At 45.1% G+C, this 22414-nt stretch overlaps 1 protein-coding gene across 2 annotated transcripts in view; it reads right to left on the reverse strand.

Moving 5' to 3' along the window:
* adcy3a (adenylate cyclase 3a) overlaps positions 1 to 22414 on the reverse strand; it is a 72242-nt gene that overhangs the window by 36405 nt on the left and 13423 nt on the right. The window contains exons 5-12 of one of the 2 annotated variants that reach the window (XM_076736190.1): positions 10268 to 10379; positions 5868 to 5995; positions 5327 to 5485; positions 4174 to 4339; positions 3893 to 4012; positions 3301 to 3443; positions 806 to 967; positions 431 to 518 (exon numbers count right to left, since the gene is read on the reverse strand). In XM_076736190.1, the coding sequence (XP_076592305.1) occupies positions 431 to 518; positions 806 to 967; positions 3301 to 3443; positions 3893 to 4012; positions 4174 to 4339; positions 5327 to 5485; positions 5868 to 5995; positions 10268 to 10379 (1078 nt within the window). Of the gene's footprint in view, positions 1 to 430; positions 519 to 805; positions 968 to 3300; positions 3444 to 3892; positions 4013 to 4164; positions 4340 to 5326; positions 5486 to 5867; positions 5996 to 10267; positions 10380 to 22414 lie in introns of both variants that reach the window. The other variant, XM_076736189.1, reaches the window with a different exon arrangement.

Consider the following 22414-nt stretch of genomic DNA (forward strand, 5'->3'; position numbering starts at 1 on the left):
CAAACTGTGACTTTTGTGTACCATTAAACAAATATATACGCATTTGAAATACAATTGTTGAACATGAACGCAAAAAATGGGATGAAGAGATTGATATCAACCCAGCCATAGTACAGGTTTCCAGATATGGTCTGTGAGCACAGGTTTTGGTTTGGTTGCTGTACAGGCACAATGGTACCAAACTTGATAAACTGACTGTAATGACAAGACTTCACAATCATGTTTCCCGGCCCTCTAGAAGGAAACTCAGCAGCAAAATGGATGCACATTCTGCTGATTTTGGGCTTTGGTCAGATTGACCTGACACAGTTGTTGGCTGTTGCCATATCTGGAGAAGGTGCTGCGACCTGGTACCTGGTCCCATCGGTTATTGAGAGCATGGTAGTGAAGACATGACAAAACATTTTAGTGTAAAGGTGTTGCAACTCACTCTAGGGAAGATGGCAGCCAGAGAACAGATTGTCAGGATGAGCAGCAGGACTTCTCCCACTGCACAGGTGATGTAGTTTGCAATCAGCCTGCTCCACAACACATGGACACACAAAAAAACCTTAAGAGAAATATACAGCACTGGCAGCAGTCAACAAGTCCAGATTCATTCGTCCAGAGAGCAATGTTACAATGAGTGAACTGTGTGAACTGTGCTGATCCCTCACAGTACAGAGTAAATGATTATATGAATACTGTAATCTTTTCTTCTACTGTTTGTGTAGGTCTCTCAAGCAAGAGAGGGACATAAATCAAAAAGGCCACAGTGTGAATAAAAAAGTGTGAGTTGATTGCACACTGGCACGTCTGAACTGACCAGGGGTCTATGAGTGCCTCCATAGCTGTAGTGAAGAGCAGGACCACACAGGAGCAACAGAAGGCCGCTCCGCTCTGTTTCTCCTTCTCCACTGAGTAACGGGTCTCAAGCTCTGGATCCACAAACCTCAGAGATAGTCTGTTGGTGTGTTTCCCCTTCAGACTGAATAGACGAGAGAAAATCAGCACACACATCAGATGTAAAACATCAGTATTACATTATCTACAGTTTATCAGATATTGTAATATTTTTTTAAGCAACAAGACACACACTGTTACAGTTTTGAGAAAAAACTTTGTCTTTCACAAAGTGATTTACCATAATAAGCATACATTGATTTAGTCTCGCAAACACTAAAAAATTTCCAGCAAAAACCAGCTCTCTTAATTTGAGGTTCACAAGAGAGAGATGGTGCTGCTTTTCCAGAACAAACAAAAGTAAAGCTTGCGGTATGTACAGCACTGACAAATTCTGGATATAAGGATTATTCATTCATTCATTCATCTTCTATACCCGACTATCCCTTTCGGGGTTGCGGGGGGGGCTGGAGCCTATCCCAGCTGTCAACGGGCGAGAGGCGGGGTACACCCTGAACCGGTCGCCAGTTGATTGCAGGGCAACATATACAGACAAACAACCATAAGGACAATTTAGAGTCACCAATCAACCTAATGAGCATGTTCTTGGTCTGTTGGAGGAAGCCGGAGTGCCCGGAGAGAACCCACGCAAGAACATGCAAACTTCACACAGAAAGGCCCTGCCCGACCCGGGGATCAAACCGGTGACCTTCTTGCTGTGAGGCACGTGCACTACCTACTGCGCCACCGTGTCACCTGATATAAGGATTATCTGATCCAAAATATGTAACTCTTAAATTACGTAAAAGACTGAGGAACGGAAAGGTTGCTGAGGAAGTAATTAGGTGGAGGGTTAAATTTTCAAAAATATTGTGTGAAATATACAGTATGTTATCGACTATTTCCACCATAGTCTCATTCCTTTGTGTAATGAGTGTATGTCATTGTGTCATAACTGAAAACAAGGAGTGTGTGTGTGTCAGTGTCAATGCCAGGTCCTCAGACAACCATAATCAGATTTGCTTTAACTGCCAAATGTACAATGTGCACAGGGATTTAACTTGGTGACATAGTGCAGTGAATGAAAACGTGAAGAAAGTAAAAAAAAAAAATATATAGTTAAAAGTTAAAAACAAGAATTATATATAGTGGAGATTTAGAAAATATGCTACATTCAGCTACATACACAGTATGCTGGCATTTCTATACATGTAAGGAATAATACAACAAATATGCTGCATTATACTACATTTGAACATATTACACAGTCCTGGCAAATACTGCACATATTGCACGGTCCATAGTAGGAGGATGTACTGTCTCAAACTGTGTGTGCGTGTGTGTGTGTGTGTCTGTGTTTAAGTGCATATGGGAGCGTGCATTTGCTGGGATTGGCTACGATGCACGATGGGTGATACAGCTGAACCCGCAGCCATATGGACTCATTCTGAAGAGGCAGCGAGCGTGAGTGTGATGGGACTGCCAATATTCTACAGGTCCTTTGTCGCCCTAATATCATACCAAAGACTCGTAGGCATCTGATCCTGTCCTGTGAGCAACCTGGTGAGACTCTAGATGACATGAGATGAATGCGTCTCCCAATTCAGGTCACTGGCTATTGTGGTACTGTGCGACATCAGGGTGTGTGGTGGGCAACCTTTCAAACATGTCAAAAGAGTTGAGTTCATCATCTAGTTTAGGGGTTTGGGTCATAGCAGGACTTTTCTTATTGTAATTTGTGTTTGTCCTGGGTGTGTTCCAAATGGCTGGAGGGTCGTTGGTGTGTAAATCACACTCCAACCTGGCTTTGCATTCCTCTCTGGCAGAATTGATGATTTTCTTGAGGTTTTTACTATACAGCCTGAATGTATCCGCGTCACCTCTCATAGTTGCCTGTGCCTGCCTGTGTGCCTGTGCCGTTCTCTGAGCTGTTTGGAGAACCAGGGCTTGTCATTATTGTCCCTTATAATGGTTTTGGTTGGGAGGCAGACCTGCTCACAGAAGTCGATATATGACCATACAGCATCAGCATTGTTCTCAGGGCCTCTTGGAGATTTCCAGTCATTGCACTCCATGCAGTCCTGAAGAATGATGGTTTAGCCCTCCTTGGCTGCTGTCTGTATTTCGGGACCATCTGTATTATGCAGTGATCTGAGTGTCCAAGGGGCCCATGTGGATTGGATTGGTATATGTTTTTTATGTATTTTACTGTCACATGCGGTGCACATAACCAGTTGTTTGTAGCTCAACAGTTCATGTGAGAGACTGCACAAGTTGAAATCTCCCATGACAAGAATAAAATTTGCTCAGCAAGCAGGCTTTGTGCTTGCTAATAGTGAGGTAAGTGGCATCATTAGGTGTTTTGCATCGAGAAAGAAGTGGTGCTTTATGGTTCAAACAGTGCAGGTGTTCACTTACGCTTGTACTGTCTCCCTCTCCAGCAGGGCCTCATTGAGTAGTTTGTTGAGCTCCTGTTCATTCTCCTGAGCATCAATCACTCTTTCAGCCAAATCCCGCAGTCGCAGCCTTCTGCGAGGGTTAGGGAAAGATGGATTCACCACCTGTAGTCCCACAAAGAAAAATTGTCTCAGTCTAATATGTTGTAATTAATGTGCTCAGAAATTGTAATGTCAGTTTGCATTTTTAGCTCTACTATGACTGAAGTGGCTTGAGAGACTATATAGTGAAAAAAAAAAATTGCGTGTCCTCATGAAATACATGATGGTGAAAACTAAGTGAAGTATCTATTAGTTGGTGAGCTACTGTAGCTGGTAACATGCTAGCTATACAGGAACATTCTAGCACTTGCCAAAACGGTTTGTAATAGGTCAACAGAGCAGATTCATGTGTCATACTTCACCAACGTAGAACTCCATGCAAAAATCCACAAAGATTTACTTTATGTTTTTTTTTTTGGTCTGAAATTTCACTCATGTAAATGCTGTTGTGACCAGGCCCAAAGATAACAAAGATGTTTCTGAACAAGTCTAAACAATGATTTCTTGGTTACCCTTGTATCCAATTCTTCTGGTTCTTCTGGTGTGGTGCAGGCTGTATTAACGCTGCCGTTACACTCAGTGGTGTTGATCAACAGTGGGGAGTTTCCATTGGAAGAGGTTACAGATAGCTTCTAATATGAAACAAGCAAAGTACTGAGTGATTACTGTGAAAAAGGCTTTATTTCTTCCATTTCTGAACATATCCATGTACTCTGAATGCTGGCTAAATGTGAGACCAACATTTGAATATCTCAATATTTTGCAATGTGGGTGTGTGGCACACTTGACGTACGACACCATTGATGCCATTCTTTCCCACAGGTCCTTTAGGAACAACGACCAGGTAGGTCTCAATGCCCCTTTCCCTCAGGTAGTCACAGCGGTCACCTCCGTTCCCCGGCTCCACATCAAACTCACCATGAAGACACTCCATGGTGCTCTGTGAGATGTGGACACGACTGTTTCACACACAGAGAGGGGTCAAGGATAAGACAGGTCATTGATCTACCAACTACCACTGAAGTGTTACTTTCAACTGTATTGAGAGGCGAATAGTCTTTATAACATCATCATTTCATAATCATTTGAAAATATGGTATATTGTTGCTGTATTCAAATCATCAAATTCATGTTGATGAATTTCTAATAATACTCAGCGATAAATTGCAACAGTAGACTATATTTTGCTTAATGACCACTGCAAAGTAGAGTAATGCTAATGTTTTAGACATAAGAACAAAGCAGAGTGGAAATTTTTGGTTGTGGCAGTAAATGTGGTTGAAAAACTCTGGAAAAGGCTGGTAAACAAATGCTGAATTAAGATTTTTTCTTTTTGTCAAACTGGTGTACAATGAACATCCATGATCAAATGTGTTATTTTGTTTTGGATTGGTTTTTTCTTTAATGCTGCACTAAATGCACAATTTTTCATATTAAGTTCACCTCAGATCTACAGAGCCTTTCACCTCTTTCACCTTTAAATGTATTGGTTTTATGGTCCACAAACACCGTTCATCGCAGCTGGCAGTTGTTTTCAGTGAAAAAGCTCCGATAAACCCATAGTACACTAACTGCTCAGCAGCAAACAGCAGAGACACACTTACGGACTAGCTGGTAAACACTGTGAATGAGTGAGTAAATACTGGTGCTAGATTCGTTGGGTGGACACAAGACACCCCTCTAAATGAATACCAATGTTGCTCTGTGTCTGCTGTATGTATAGACAGACAACTGGTTGATAACACGTTTGTGATGTTTACAGCTGATGTGGCCAGATTTTATGCTTTAACTGTATATCTTGTCTAAAATTGCATGTTTTTTATAATTTAAACAAAATGAAAGCAAAGAAAGAATGACATAAACATTATAACAACTGATAGAAGTAACTTCATTTTAAAAACTTGACCAAAAGAAAGGTAGTGTATGGACTTGATGTCTGCTCTTACCCTGGTATCCCTCCAGCCTCCATTTTGTTGGCCACAGTGACGTCTGTGGACCAGACATCATACTGCCAGCGCTTCTGACCGAGCACTCCCCCAAGGACTGTGCCACTATGAACTCCAACCCGCATGTCAACATCTGTCTGAGTTTTCTCTCGGACGTACCTGTGGTTAGTTTACAAAGCAATTGCATTAAATAAAAAGCAGCACGAACAACAGCTAGCCTCTGCTTTTCTTAGAATCTTCAATCTGTCTCTTTCCTGTTTCAAAACCCTCACTATCATGAACCACTAATACACTGTCTCTGATATATCTCATTTAAGGGACTCCAAAACTAAAGTAAATCCAGGCATGCTTGCCTGCAGTCTGACCAAAAAGTTGCACCAGAATGGATTTGAGCTTAATGATCTCTCATTGTCAACCAGTGTTCAATAGCATCACATCAAATGCAGCTGACACCAACTGATCTGACTGAACAGTCCAGCATCATCAAGAGTTACCTAAGGCTGCTCCGTTAAGCTCCTGACCCACTCATCACTGTACTTACGAAATGGCCTCCACCATGGCCAGGCCCATCATGATGGAGCAGGCAGCGTGGTCCTCCCTGTAGTCTGGCAGTCCACAGATACAGTAGTAACAGTCTCCAAGGATCTTGATCCTCAGCTGGTGATATTTCTGATGGGGTTGATAAAGTTTCATTAAAGAGATGGACCAAGGAACTATGGAGTGAAATCAATCTCAAAATCAATGAATGCACACATTAAGACTTCTAAATATATTTTGGTATTCATATACATAGTAAAAGTCTCTGCACATAAATACTTTTCAATGCACACGAATGCAAAACAAATCACCATATAAGTAAACACATAAAAAACACATATAAACACACATAAATATAAACACACATAAATATAGCTTGTTTCAAATAAATGTAGTAGAAATTCAGAAAAAATATTATTATTGTTATTACTGGTAATTACTAAGAATTGAGAATTCATAATTTTACCAATTTAAGGATACATACTCTGGGGGCAATTATTTACCAAAATCTGAAGTACCATATTGATTGGTGCAAGTCAGCCTTGTCACATATATCCTCATAACTCAAGATGTCTTTGAGAAATACTGACTGAACTCCCAGGAGAAATTCTGTGCTATCTCTTGAACATTCCCACTGAGTTCCTTTCAAATGCAATGAAGGGGGGATGAATGGCAGAACTTTGAGTGCAACTACTGAAATGTTGCAGATTTTGTAATGATGGCATGTGTGATTGATCTCCCTCCTTGTTTAGACAAAATGAAACTAGCTGAAGTGACTTTGCTCACTTTTGTGAAGCCTGAAACCCACTTGTGGATGCTCGTGGCTGTAATTAAGATACCTGTCTGTCATAAATGACAGAGATCAGTCTAAAAACATGGCCAGCATCAATGGGCAGGGCTTTGCAGGAAAATGGCCATAACTCATTAATGATTTGTCTAGTCATCATAAATCTTTGAACATATTTTTAAGCCATGTTTGGTAAAAGTTCCAAACCATTTGAGCCTGATCAATAGGGGGCACTACAGATTTCAAAAATGCATACTTCAAACTTTCACCAATTTAAGTCTACATGCTCATGGGGCAAGTATTAAGCAAAATCTGAAATGCAATATTGATTGGTTCAAGTTAATTTGGTTAACTGAGTGAACTTGCAAATCACTGCTTACAGCTATATTTATTGTTGTTGTTCTTGTTGTTCTTGTTGTTATCATTAAGATTCATGCCCCACAGGGGCTGCGGGCAATGCATGAAAAGCATTATGGTTTGCACTACCAGCTGTACTAGGAAAATGGGTTCAAGGCCGAGGGCACTGGGGACCTTGCATGGTGCATCTCCACCCGTGCCCCCTCCCCTGTCCTCTTAAGCGTCCCACTGAGTCAAAATACAAAAAGTTTAATCCAGCCATTTACTGCTTGCATATATACAGAAACTGTAGCCTAATTAGTGCCGCTGTGCATTTGTTCAACGGGATGTGTGATTTTGCTATGCCTCTTGTAGCTCTTGTAAAATCAGCAATTGTAAAAACCTGTATTAGGTTTCTATCTTTCTGTAAAAGACACTGTCCAGCTGCATGTAGGCAACTACATGTATATATAAATTTTAAACTTTTGAAATAAACTTGCCATTTACACCTATTCTTATGCACTTCTGTGAAGGAACTCATCTACTGGAACTTTCCAGGTAAGGGAAAAGAAGGCATAATCACTAACAACTGGTGTATCTCTTGCAGCCATTAGGCTTGTTCACTTTCCAAACTTGATAAATAACCTATGTTAGTTGATGAATAGAAACAAAGAAGTCAGTGTTTTAAATTATTCATATAATAATTGAAGTTATTCTGACATCAAGCATCAGCACAAAAAGTTGAAATAAGATGGTCACATGGCAGTCTGTTCATTCATACAGTAGCCATTAAAACAAAAACCCAAAGCCACTTGTCATAATCAAAACTCAGTCCGCAACACAAACAAGATGGCCACACAAATTTAAAGAAATTAGTCCAAACTTCTCAATTTTCTATATACAGTGCTCAGCATAAATGGGGTACACCCCCTTTGAAAAGTAAGATTTTAATCAATATCTCATTGAACACAAGAACAATTTCCAAAATTTTGACAAGACCAAGTTTTATAGAACATTTGTTCATAACTCAACTCATAACATGAAAGAAGGTTAATAATATAACTTAGATCGCAAAATCTTCAGTTTTACTCAAATTAGTTGATGCAAAAATGAATACACCCCACAACAAAAACTACTACATCTAGTATTTTGTATGACCTCCATGATTTTTAAGGACTGCACCAAGTCTTCTAGGCATGGAATGAACAAGTTGGTGACATATTGCAACATCTATCTTTTTCCATTCTTCAAGAACGACCTCTTTTAGAGCCTGGATGCTGGATGGAGAGTGATGCTCAACTTGTCTCTTCAGAATTCCCCATAGGTGTTTAATTGGGTTCAGATCAGGAGACATGGCCACTGAATCACTTTCACCCTGTTCTTCTTCAGAGATGGAACAGTGGCCTTAGATGTGTGTTTTGGATCATTGTCATGTTGGAAAAGTGCACAACGACCAAGTGCATGGAGTGATGGTAGCATCTTCTCTTTCAATATAGAGCAGTACATCAGTGAATTCATGACACCATCAATGAAATGCAGCTCCCCGACACCAGCAGCACCACATAAGGACACTGCCACCACCAAGTTTCACTGTAGGCACCATGGATTTTTCTTTGTACTCCTCACCTTTGCGACGCCATACAGTTTTGAAGCCATCAGTTCCAAAAACATTTATCTTGGTATCATCACTCCAGAGTATAGAGTCCCAGTATTCTTCATCTTTTTCAGCATGAGTCCTGGCAAATTCTAGGCGGGCTTTTTGTGCATGGGCTTTAGAAGAGGCTTCCTTCATGGACAACACCCATGCATGCCATTCCTCTGCAGTGTTCTGCGTCATGGGAAACAGTCACCCCAGTTTGTCATTCTACTTCTTTAGGTAACTGCAGTGAACTTGCATGTCAATTTTCTTCAACACTTCTCATCAGAAAGCGCTTTTTTCTCTGAAAGGAAACTAAAGGCTTTCTGACAAATCTGTTGGGGTGTACTCATTTATGCTGAGCACTGTATGTCTCCTGATCTGAACCCAATTGAATACCTATGGGAAATTCCGAAGAGACAAGTTGAGCATCACTCTCCATCCAGCATCCAGGCTCTAAAAGAGGTCGTTCTTGAAGAATGGAAAAAGACAGATGTTGCAATATGTCACCAACTTGTTCATTCCATGCCTAGAAGACTTGGTGCAGTCCTTAAAAATCATGGAGGTCATACAACATACTAGATGTAGTAGTTTTTGTTGTGGGGTGTATTCATTTATGCATCAACTAATTTGAGTAAAACTGAAGATTTTGTGATCTAAATTATACTATTAACCTTCTTTCATGTTATGAGTTTGAACAAATGTTCTATAAAACTTGGTTTTGTCAACATTTTGGAAATTGTTCTTGTGTTCAATGAGATATTGGTTAAAACCTTACTTTTCAAAGGGAGTCTACTCATTAATGCTGAGCACTGTGTGTGTGTGTGTGTGTGTGTGTGTGTGTGTGTGTGTATATATATATATATATATATATATATATATATATATATATATATATATTATATAACATTGTTATTTATTTAGAACATTTGGTGTAACACCCAACAGAAAATAAAGCCCTCCACACCTCCCTTTCCCCTCAAAAACAAAAAAAAGAGTTGAATCTCACTCAATTGTCTCTCCTGGCTTACAAGATGGTGTCAAACAAAAACAAGAACGTATTTGTCTCTTTTTGTGAATGACTTAAGTGGATCATAACATGTATGAAATTTATCTGCAGATGCTCTGGTTCAAGATGAGACCTAACTTTTCTTTGTATATAATTTTTTGAGGCAAGACAAAGGCCATAAGGTGATCTGTAAAAGTAGGTAAGGCTTGTTTTCCTGTAGCAGATCACCTAGCATGTTGTGAAAGGGTCCATACAGCAGTCTAAAGTGGTATAAAACAAGTCAATAAAATACGTTTTTCAAAAAATGTGAATCACTGCAACCATGAGAGGTTCTTGACCATACAGTCATATATCTGCAGAAAAAACATTAGGTTGATGGGTCCAGTAGTACTAGTTGCTGACATATATACATACATATAGCAACACATTCATAGACACACATGACAAAATGCATGATCCCTTTCAGGCTTACACGTGGCAGAGATAATAATTCAAATGAAAGAGGGATATTAATTCTAAATGTCTATTTAACAGTCAGAATATTTGACAATTTCCTGATCAACATCATCATGAAAGTTGTACTGAACAAGTAAATGTCATGAGATCACTGTTGTTCAGTGACAGTGTAAAACTCACTGCAGCCAGTTTGTCAAAGCGAGCAAACAGCTCGTTAAGCAGTTTGACCAGCTCCTGAGCACTGCATGATGAGGACAGCTGGGTAAAGCCAACGATGTCTGCAAACAAAATACTGTACGACAACAAGAGACAGATACAAAACAGCAGATTAGTATTGACATCATGCTGCAGTCACATTAACAGTATTCTCCATGCACATTTTCGCTGTTTCAACATGTCAGATTGTTACAGTCAGAATTAGAGTCTATCTCTGAACAGAATCAGCAAACAGGACCGCAAGCTACATGCCGGGGGACATAACACACATTCAGCACCACTGACTACGCTGATCAATGTGACAAGTCCCTCCGTAGCTCCATGTTTCTACAGGAAACATGCAGAATCAAATTGTGCTCTCCTAGCTCCTGTGAACATGGTTGTACTTAAGAGACAGGCAGAGGGCAGTTTGACAACAGGGATCATAGTACCGAGTTGATAGTAAGTAAAGCCATCTGTCCCATCAGGTAGCCTGTAAATCACCTCAGTACTGTATTTCGTCTCATCAAACTGGCCTCTGTCAGTCTCAGTGGCTGTGCTTGTTCCGGGTCTGGCCATGTTCACTGGGGGCTACTGAGCCTGGTACAGTTGACAGCACTTAGCGGTTAGCTTACTTTAGCAACAAGTAAATCACCTCAGTAACATTACTGTATTCTCTGTCATCAAACCTGCCTATAACATTTAATGACATTGTTGGCCTGCACTGGTATGTTTATGACGTAATGATAAGGTTATGGTTATGTTGTCTTGGTTAATGTCACATCATAATAACGAAGTCTTGGTGAATAAGTTTTCATAACAAAGGCATATTGTCAGCCATACACAATGTCAACTTTGCATTACAATGACAAAACTGACTGATTGACACTTCATGACAACAGTTATAAACAATCAGAAAGACTCCTGCATGTGATGCTGCATTCACATGGATTAAAGCAGAGAGTTGACAGCAGATAGACAGCACAACTTTTGGATGGCACAAAAAAAAACAGTTCGACGGAATGGCAGCATAGCAAAATTAAATGCACTATGATATGTTGCTAAGGTGATGTTGTATTGTTTACAAATAATGGAATAAATAATGTTAAGTAAAATCATTTTGTGTCTTATTTTATGTAACTATTTTATCCGTGGATGTAGCTATAAAATTGAGCTTTCCATTGATATTCTATTGCACATGTCAAACCTATTCCACAAAGGGCCGAGTGGCTGAAGGTTTTCTTTCCAACCAAGCAGCAGCACACCAGTCTTGAATCATTTCATTAGCTGATCTCAGTCTTCAGACAGCTGATTGGTCAGACTGCGTGCTCTTGACTGGTTGGAGGAAAAACCTGCAGCCACACGGCCCCTTGTGGAATAGGTTTGACATGCCTGTTCTATTGCAAACTTTAAATGAATGTTAAATTCCCTCCAAAAGGTTAGGGTCATTCATTTCCAACAAAAATAACCAAAATTATTGTATTTTTTAAATTTGTAATGGTTTCAAGCCAGACACACACCAGCAGCAACTATATCTGCAGCAATATTTAGGTGTCTAATATATTCTATTAATGTAGATTACTGTTACGGGTGTGTTTTGGACCCAAATGCAGTACAACGGAGAGCGGGCACAGTTGGTAATGACTTTTATTGAATACCACCAGAAACAAGGTATGGATCAGAGTAAGTTCGTTCTCCGGGCTGAGCGTTCTCAAAATGTCTCTGGGGCTCAAGCGAGGGAACGAGAAGTGGCTTACCAAAGCCGCTGATGACGAGGAGGAAGCTCCGCCACCGAAGAAACAGCTGATCGAGCCGGCGCGCAGCGGAGTATCTTTCTTCAGCCGCTGATGATGATGAGGAAGCTCCGCAGCCTGGAGAAACAGCTGATCGAGCCGGCGTGCAGCGGAGTAACCTTCTTCAGCCGCGGATGACGAGGAGGGAGCTCCGCCGCCTGAAGAAACAGCTGATCGGACAGCGGTGCCGGGGAGGAGAGAGCAGAGGGGTGGTCGGAGGCAGGCGGGGGGGTCGAAGCCAGATGAGCAGTCCACGGAAGCAGAAGTACCGAGGGGGAGCAGGCAAGAGGAAAGCCGAAGCCAGGCGGATGAACCGTTACCAGCAGAGCAGTCAGACACCAGAAACGCTGAGGCAGAGCACGAGGTCAGGGACGGAAGGCAGGTAAGTTTACCGGGAGGCAGACGAGGAGAGCAGGTCGGGGACAGGCAAGGTCGGCAACGGGTGATCAATTTGGAAAGCGCTGGAAAGTCTCGCATGCTGCAGAGGAACGATCTGGCAACGGGTGAGAGTGCTGGAGAGACTTAAATGCAGAGCTGATTGTGATGAGCTGCAGCTGTGTCGGCAGGTGAGCAGAGTAGAGCTGATGAGGTGGGCGTGGCTGGCAGGTAGAGTGGAGCAGAGGGAGTGAGAGACCGAGATTGTGACAGAACCCCCCCCTCAAGGGACGGCCCCTGACGTCCCAACCAGTGCTAGTGGAGCCGGGTGGGTGGAGGGGGCCTGGAGGAGGGCTAAAATTCTTCAGAGGCCTCTGTCCCAGCCTCCTCGCCCTCCAAGAGCGAATCGTCCTCTTCCGAGGCTGACTCCCCGTCTTCCTCTTCAGACCCAGATGTCCCTGATACAGGAGGGTTGGTGGTGGGCCGCCCTTGTGCCAAGGCGATGTTAGAGGGCTGGTCAGGGTGTTGGCGATGGAACTCCCGAATGAGCCGTGCATCCAGGATCTGACGGGCCGGAACCCATGTCCGCTCCTCCGGACCGTACCCCTCCCAGTCAACGAGGTACTGCAGGCCTCTTCCACGACGACGGGAGCGCAGCAGGCGGTGTACCGTGTAAGCAGGCGCCCCGTCAATGATGCGAGGAGGTGGGGGTGGCCGAGAGGCAGGCAGCAGAGGACTCTCCCGGAAGGGTTTGACCCTTGAGACGTGAAAGGTGGGATGGATCCGCATGGTACGGGGCAACTTGAGCCGAACAGCCACAGGGTTGATGACCCTCTCGATGGGGAAAGGTCCAATGAACTTGGGAGCCAACTTCTTTGACTCCACCCTCAACGGAAGGTCCCGTGTCGACAGCCACACCTTCTGGCCCACCTGGTAAGGGGGAGCCTGGGAGCGGCGACGGTTGGCGGCTGTCGAATACCGATCTGCGGTCCGAAGGAGTGCAGACCTGGCCTGTGTCCAGGTTCGGCGGCAGCGACGGATGAAGGCTTCCACAGACGGGCAGGCGGTCTCCCTCTCCTGGGCTGGGAACAGGGGAGGCTGAAAGCCGTAGGCACACTGGAAGGGAGAGAGCCCAGTGGCAGAGCTGGTGAGGGTATTGTGGGCGTATTCGACCCACAGCAGTTGCTTGGACCAGGTGGCAGGGTGCTTGGAGGCCATGCAGCGGAGTGCCGTCTCCAACTCCTGATTCATCCTCTCGGACTGACCGTTGGATTGAGGATGAAACCCAGAGGACAGGCTGGTGGAGGCTCCCATGAGACGACAGAACTCCCTCCAGAATGCTGAGGTGAACTGGGGGCCTCGATCTGAGACCACGTCAGATGGAAGGCCGTGGAGCCGGAACACGTGCTGCAAGACCAGCTCAGCAGTCTCCTTGGCCGATGGGAGCTTAGGCAGGGGCACAAAGTGAGCCATCTTGCTAAACCGGTCTACTATGGTCAGAATGGCAGTATACTCACCTGACCGTGGCAGCCCGGTGACGAAGTCCAGCGAGATGTGGGACCAGGGTCGATGAGGAACAGGCAGAGGTTGCAGGTGACCGGCAGGGGCCCGACGTGGGGCCTTGCTCTGGTTACAGACTGGGCAGGCATTAACAAAGTCTCTGGTGTCCTCGTCTAGTGTGGCCCACCAGAACCGTCGCTGCAGAACCTCCTTGGTACGCTGAATCCCCGGGTGACAGGTGAGTCGGGAGCTGTGGGCCCACTGCAGGACCTCAGACCTCAATTCCTGAGGGACGAACAGGCGGTCTTGGGGACAAGAGCTGGGCCCCGGCTGATCCTCCAGGGCAGCCTTTACCCGCTCCTCCACCTCCCAGGTAAGAGCGGCCACCAGGCGGGAAGTGGGAAGGATGTTGTCCGGACGGGAGGGGTTCTCCTCCCCGACCATGTACTGTCGGGACAGGGCGTCAGGCTTGACGTTGCGGGAGCCTGGTCGGTAGGAGAGGGTGAAATTGAACCTGGCAAAGAACAGAGCCCACCTGGCCTGGCGAGAGTTCAGTCTCTTTGCAGAGCGGATGTACTCCAGGTTCTTGTGATCGGTCCATACGAGAAAGGGGGTCTTGGTTCCTTCCAACCAATGGCGCCATTCCTCCAACGCCAGCTTCACTGCCAACAGTTCACGGTTACCGATGTCGTAGTTCCTCTCCGCCGGGGACAGACGCCTGGAGAAGAAGGCGCAGGGATGCAGTTTTTGATCCTCTGCAGAACGTTGAGAGAGGACAGCCCCCACCCCCACATCAGAAGCGTCCACCTCCACCACAAACTGTCTCTCGGGGTCAGGAATCAGGAGAATGGGGGCCGAGCTGAACCGCCCCTTAAGGTGCTGGAACGCCTCTTCGGCGGCTGGGGTCCATCGGAAGTGAACTTTCGAGGAGGTGAGAGCAGAGAGGGGAGCAGCCACCGCGCTGTAACCCCGGATGAACCTTCTGTAAAAATTGGCGAACCCCAGAAAACGTTGCAGCTGCTTGCGGGAGTCAGGGACTGGCCAGGAGGTGACGGCTGAGACTTTGGCGGGGTCCATCTCCATGCGGTTCTGGCCAATGATGTACCCCAGGAAGGAGACAGAGGAGGCATGGAACTCACACTTCTCTGCCTTGACGAACAGGGAGTTCTCCAGCAGGCGTTGCAGAACAGTCTGGACGTGATGTATGTGCTCTTGCTTGGACCGGGAGAAGATCAGGATGTCATCCAGGTAGACGAACACATACTTGTTGAGCATGTCCCTTAGAACGTCATTGATGAGGGCCTGGAAAACAGCTGGAGCGTTGGTGAGTCCAAACGGCATCACCAGGTACTCATAGTGTCCTGTGGGGGTGTTGAAGGCCGTCTTCCACTCGTCCCCCTCGCGAATGCGTACCAGGTGATAGGCGTTGCGGAGGTCCAACTTGGTGTAGATGGTAGCCCCTTGGAGCAGTTCGAAAGCTGAGGCAATGAGGGGGAGAGGATAACGGTTCTTCACCGTGATTTCGTTCAGGCCTCTGTAGTCGATGCAGGGCCTCAGGGAACCGTCCTTCTTGTCGACGAAGAAGAACCCCGCACCAGCAGGAGACGAGGAGGGTCGGATGATCCCAGCAGCCAAGGCGTCGCTGATGTAGGTCTCCATGGCCTCCCTCTCAGGTGCAGACAGGGAGTAGAGACGACCCTTGGGAGGTGTGGAGCCGGGCAGGAGGTCGACGGCGCAGTCGTAGGGCCGATGAGGGGGCAGAGAGGTGGCCCTCGCCTTACTGAACACCTCCTGGAAATCGTGGTAGTCAGGGGGTACCCTGGAGAGGTCTGGAGTAGCACAGGGACTGGCAGGCAGAGTAGGAGCCCCTGCCTGTCTGAGGCAGACCTGGCGACAGGAGGGGCTCCATCCCAGGATGGACCCCGTAGCCCAATCAATATGGGGGTTATGGCGGCGGAGCCAGGGGTAGCCGAGGATCAGCGGAAGGTTGGGAGACCTCAGGATATGGAAGCGGATGGTTTCTTGGTGGATGCCAGACAGGAGCATGGTGACAGGAGTGGTTTGATGGGTGACGGTCCCCAGAAGATGACCATCCAAGGCGCTGGCCGGCACAGGACGAGGAAGAGGGTCCTGCTCAATCTCCAGCTGACGGGCGAGTTCCTCGTCGATCAGGCTGACGTCTGCCCCAGAGTCAATGAAGGTGGCGAGGGTATGGGATCCCCCTGCCAGCAGGAGCTGAACATGGAACTGTGGTCGTGAGTTGGGGACAGAGTTCTGGGATCGGCTCAGCAGGATGTCCCTCTTTGCTGCTGAGCCCTCCCTTTTACTGGACACCTGGAGACGAAGTGACCGGCCTGGCCACAATAGAGGCAGAGATTCCCTCGGCGTCGTCGCTCTCGTTCCTCAGGCGTTAGACTGGTGCGTCCCACCTGCATAGGCTCCACCCCCCCGTGAGCAGGTTCTGAGGGAAGGATGGGGGCAACAGGATACCCACGCTGACGGATGGGAGGTCGATGGTCTGCTGCCTCTTGTCGTTGCTCCCTCCTCCTCACCTGTATACGCCTGTCCAGCCTCGTGGTCAACTCAATGAGTCCATCCAGGGAATTAGGGAGGTCAAACGAGACCAGCTCATCCTTAATGTAAGGAGCTAGTCCGTTGAGGAAAGCGTCACACTGGGCAGCAGTGTTCCAGTCACTGAGACGAGCCCGGGTTCTGAAGTCTATGGCATAGTCAGCAACAGTCTGATCCCCCTGCCTCTGGCTCATGAGTCCCCCAGTAGCATCAGGACCTGAGGAAACGGGTCCGAAAACCTTGCGGAGCTCCCCTGCGAAAGCCTGGAAAGAGGCGCAGGCTGGCGTGCCTCTCTCCCACTCCGCCGTTCCCCACAAACGTGCCTTTCCAGTGAGGTGGTTGATGGCGAAGGCGACTCTGGCTCCCTCTGTGGCGAAGGTGTGGGGTTGCAGGGCAAACAGAATAGAGCAGTTAGTCAGGAAAGGATTGCAGCCCTCAGGGTCCCCGGCATAGCGTTCTGGCGCCCCCACCCGGGGTTCGGATGTGGTGCTCGAAGATGGCCCCGGGGGAGGAGCAGGAGGGGCTGGAACTGAAGCAGAGGCGGCGTGTTGAGTCATGGAGGCGGCCATCTGTTGAACCTGCGTGGCTAGCGCAGATAGCGCTTGTTCCAGAGCCGAAGCTGACTGACGAGCCTCCGCCGCGCTGGAGGCGAGCTGAGCCTCATGCTGCTGGAGCATTCCCTCCACCCGGGCTAGGCGAGACTGAGGAGAGGCGGGATCTGCTGGGTCCATTTCAGGCCAGATCGTACTGTTACGGGTGTGTTTTGGACCCAAATGCAGTACAACGGAGAGCGGGCACAGTTGGTAATGACTTTTATTGAATACCACCAGAAACAAGGTATGGATCAGAGTAAGTTCGTTCTCCGGGCTGAGCGTTCTCAAAATGTCTCTGGGGCTCAAGCGAGGGAACGAGAAGTGGCTTACCAAAGCCGCTGATGACGAGGAGGAAGCTCCGCCACCGAAGAAACAGCTGATCGAGCCGGCGCGCAGCGGAGTATCTTTCTTCAGCCGCTGATGATGATGAGGAAGCTCCGCAGCCTGGAGAAACAGCTGATCGAGCCGGCGTGCAGCGGAGTAACCTTCTTCAGCCGCGGATGACGAGGAGGGAGCTCCGCCGCCTGAAGAAACAGCTGATCGGACAGCGGTGCCGGGGAGGAGAGAGCAGAGGGGTGGTCGGAGGCAGGCGGGGGGGTCGAAGCCAGATGAGCAGTCCACGGAAGCAGAAGTACCGAGGGGGAGCAGGCAAGAGGAAAGCCGAAGCCAGGCGGATGAACCGTTACCAGCAGAGCAGTCAGACACCAGAAACGCTGAGGCAGAGCACGAGGTCAGGGACGGAAGGCAGGTAAGTTTACCGGGAGGCAGACGAGGAGAGCAGGTCGGGGACAGGCAAGGTCGGCAACGGGTGATCAATTTGGAAAGCGCTGGAAAGTCTCGCATGCTGCAGAGGAACGATCTGGCAACGGGTGAGAGTGCTGGAGAGACTTAAATGCAGAGCTGATTGTGATGAGCTGCAGCTGTGTCGGCAGGTGAGCAGAGTAGAGCTGATGAGGTGGGCGTGGCTGGCAGGTAGAGTGGAGCAGAGGGAGTGAGAGACCGAGATTGTGACAGATTACAGTGGTGGAAAGTAACTGTAACCTACATTTACTCAAGTGGTGGACTCAAGAGCAATTTCACTGTACTTCATTTGAGTATTTCCATTTTCTGCTACATTCTACTTCTACATTCTAATACTGTACATTTCAGAGACATATTTTGGATATTTGACCTTACTATATTTAGTTGCAGATTTGGATTAATAATACAAAATAACCAACAAATAAAGTATGATATAATGATATGAATTAGATGATCTCCAGTGTGAAAGTTGCAAGATTCTCAGCAGTACATTTAATTAAAAAAGATAGCTCCACCTTCACCAGCTGCTACATTAAAGTAATGTACAAATTAATATATCAATAATGAATTCAATAATGTACATTATTCTGAAACGGGCCATTCTGCCTAATGAGCTCTTTTACTGTTTGCACTGTATATATTTTGATGCTAATTATGGTTCAAGCGTAGAAACGTCAGAACCCCATTATATTTGTGCCAGTTTATTCGGGTTCAAGCACTGACTGGTGCAAGGACGCTACTGTAATGCAAGGACTTATTATCCTATGCTAAAGTGAATTGCATTTGTGAGAGGCTACAGGTGCTCAAAAACTCACAAAACCTTTCCCAAAATTACATACTTTATGTTGCACATGAATGTGCAACTCAACAGAGCCTCCCTGTAAAATTTCAACAATGTAATGGTATAGTTCACCTAGATGTACCAAATTTGGTAGACACATGGTATCATGTGTAGACTTACAAAAAAGCCATTTTGTATTTACTTGGCAATTTTTGCAGTTTTTGCCATTTACAGGTGTTGTACTTTAACAAACTCCCCCTACTGAATTAATCAGATGGACTTCAAATTCGGTCTGTTCAACCTTAACACCTTTGAATCAAAATTGTTAAAAGCATGGCAGTGGTGCAGCAAATTACGATATTTCACCATGAATGTACATTTTCCAATCCACCCTAAATTTCAAATGTGGTAAATGTCCTGGCTTGAAGATGTCTACATCCCAACATTCATTTGTAGTCATTGCACCACCAACTAACAACAGGAAATGACATGTTTAATACTATGATGCACTCCTCCTAGGCAGTTGAACAATTCCACCTCAAATGTGGTCAGAAAAGCCCTAAGACCTCGATGATCCTTTACTGTGAAGATTGCAAGTTTTTGTCGACATTGTCCTGGCCGTGCGGTGAATTGCAATGTTTCTCCATGAAACAGGAAGTTGCTCGAAAACTCAGTAAAACTGGCACACGCATTGTAATTGCCACAAATTGATATCTGATATGGGTCTCAGAATTGTGTGTGTCTCAGAATGATTTGATAGTGACCCTACAAAATTTCAATGAAGTAGCCCAAGTGGTGTTAGGATCCTACAGACCTGTTCTATCCCTAATATATCCCCTTTTTCCTGTTCCCCAGTATTATTGTTGCCTGTCTGTTGTCCTCTGTCTGTCTAGCTCGGTGTTCACCTACACACAGCCAGCTCCGCCTCCTCAGGTGCACACCTGACACGCATGATCCTTTAAGGCACAGGATAAAAGGGGAGAGCTCTCTCCCCCCTGTGCTGGATTGTTCTGAATCCCTGGTGGTGTCTTCATTCGTGCATTGTGAGTACTACTTTACACTACACTACACTACACTATCTCCTCTCCTGTAGAGTTGCTAATGCTAACTATTTTTGGACTGCCACTTAACGTGTGCTTTTTGTGTTTCAGTGTCTTCTGCTTCTCCCTTAGTTTCTCCCCACTCCTTTAGAGTGTGCCTTTTGTTTGTTTATTGCATCCACTCCTTATGAGTGCGTTGTCTATTTTGTCCATTATGTTAAAATAAATTGTGTGATTTCTTATATCTCTGTCTCTGGTCTGCATCTTTGGGTCCTAACAAAATTCTCAGGCAAAGCCCAACACATGGTACATTCCACCTAAGTGTACCAAATCTGGTAGGCACCTGTATTATGTCCAGACTTCGAAGGAAGCCATTTTGATTCTACTATGCAATTCTTACACTGTTTTTGCCATTTACAGACATTGTAATTGAACAAATTGCTCCTAAAGAATTAATCAGATCAACTTCACATTTGCTCACCTTTGCCAACCCTGAAACACAATTGTTGCTGCTCACGTCTTCAATCTTGGCCCATCGAGCAGCTTTGCTCTGTTCAGCGCAAAAACGCTTCAACCCAGTGTTAAAAGTCTGACTCAGCTGCACCTTCAGCACAGCCTGCCACTCAAGCTTTGACCACTCCCTCCAAGGTTATAAAACGCCACCCTGTAGGCCTGTCTTCCTCTTTCCCTCCAAACCACTCCAGACAGGACAAAGGATCACCTGATGTGAGTTTCCATGGACACTTTGCATTCAATAATTATAAATTTGGCTGTCACAGCATGTTGTTCACACTTTATATATCCCTTATGTTAGATACCTCATTTATTCCTGAAACACCAGATTGTGGATGCATTAATGATGTAAGTCAGCAAAACCTAAATTACCATCCCTTTTTTGACCATTAATTGTTTTCATGACATCATTTGTATCATTAGTAATACTTCTCCTTTAATCCTCTGTTCAGACAAAATCATCCATCAATCATTTCTGCTGGCAAATAAACCACTGAAATGGCTTTCCTGGATCCTGTGTTTAAATGTGCACCACATCAGATGTTCAATGAGCCACTGACAGCACAGAAAGATAACTTTTACACTCAGAATAGCCGGTTACGGCTTTATTACGTTTAGATTTTTAATTAAGTACAATTTTGAATGGAGAACTTTTACATGTACAACAGTGTCTCTACACTGTGGTATTGTTACTTTGGCTAAAAAATCCGAGCAATTCTATTACCACTGATTTATGTATGCATTAATTTTTTTCTTGTGCTTGTATGGTCATTATTACTCAGATCCTAATGTTGAGACATTTATGTAAACATGCACAAGAAGTGAATCGCTATGAATGCAAGCAACTGCTTAATTTAAGCCAAGAAAGAAATTTGGTCAAAAGTACAAAGTACAAACAAGGCAACCAATTGTATTCAATAAAACATTTTATTATATAATATATCCAGGGAAAGGGCAGACACATTTTTTCTTGAATGTGTAGTCAACAAAACTCATTCAGACTGCTACAGGGAGAGAAAGATGGGAGATGCAAAAGGCATACAAGTGTTCAAAATAGCCATTGCATTCTTCCATCACAACAGTCAGAATAAAAGGAGATCTGCACACCTGGCAGAGAGCACTCAGTGAAGTTCACAGGATGATCACTGCTAAAAACATCTCCACACACAAGCAAGAATCACAGAGCCAACTGCTTATCCATAGAATGATAGAAAAACCATTCAAACTCCACGGCACAAGTAATGCTACTGTTGCTACCATGCCACGAAGACCCCAGAGGAGACCGGACCTTGAGTCCAGCTGAGCTTATTGCTCCTCCAGAGAACTGAGGGAAAGAAACAAGAAACAGTGTTAAGGTTAACACACTGAAGTATATGTATATTAAATACACATCGAAAGCCAATGCTTCCCAAACATTTTCATGTTGGTTGAAAATACTGAGAATACACAGGTACACAGTTTGGACATAGGCAATGATTTGTTATTCTGGTTCCGCACTCCAGCACAGAATCTGAAATTTAACAATGACAGTGGACTTCTCAGATGTAAGATGCAAGTAAACTGTTATTGTACAAGTTCCTATAAACCTAAATAAAATTTTTAGATTTAGTGTTTGCTGCAGATATCTTTAAATTTGATGACCAACTATTAAATACCCTCATACTATAGCTGAAAGTCTGCACTTCAAACTCCGAAGGACAGAGCCAAAAATAACCAAAAATTATGTCATTGTTCAAGACATATTGACCTATCTTCACAAATCCCAAATCAACCTTACAACTTTGGCTTCTGTCAGAGCGTAGATACACATGACACCGTCACATAGAATCCTGTTATCAGACTATCATTTAATAACTTTTGAATTCCTATTACACGACTTTAGGCAAAAATTCCTACACTAGATGTCTATCTGAGAGTGCCGCCCTACCTGCCATGTTGATTTCTGCTAATATTATTTTGATTTGAGACTGTTTAAAGATCTGTATGCTGTTAGGCCTCAAACCTGGTATCATATCAATGATGAAGAAAAAGTTTTTGATTGCGTTGAAGATGAATATTTATGGCAAACATTGAGTGCCTTTGGTTTTAGTCCGGCTTTCATTAACAAAGTAAAGGTTTTGTATTATGACATTCAGAGTGTACTGAAAATTAATGGTGGTATGAGT

The sequence above is a fragment of the Chaetodon auriga genome, chromosome 8 (genome assembly GCF_051107435.1).
Source record: "Chaetodon auriga isolate fChaAug3 chromosome 8, fChaAug3.hap1, whole genome shotgun sequence".
NCBI lineage: Eukaryota > Metazoa > Chordata > Actinopteri > Chaetodontiformes > Chaetodontidae > Chaetodon > Chaetodon auriga.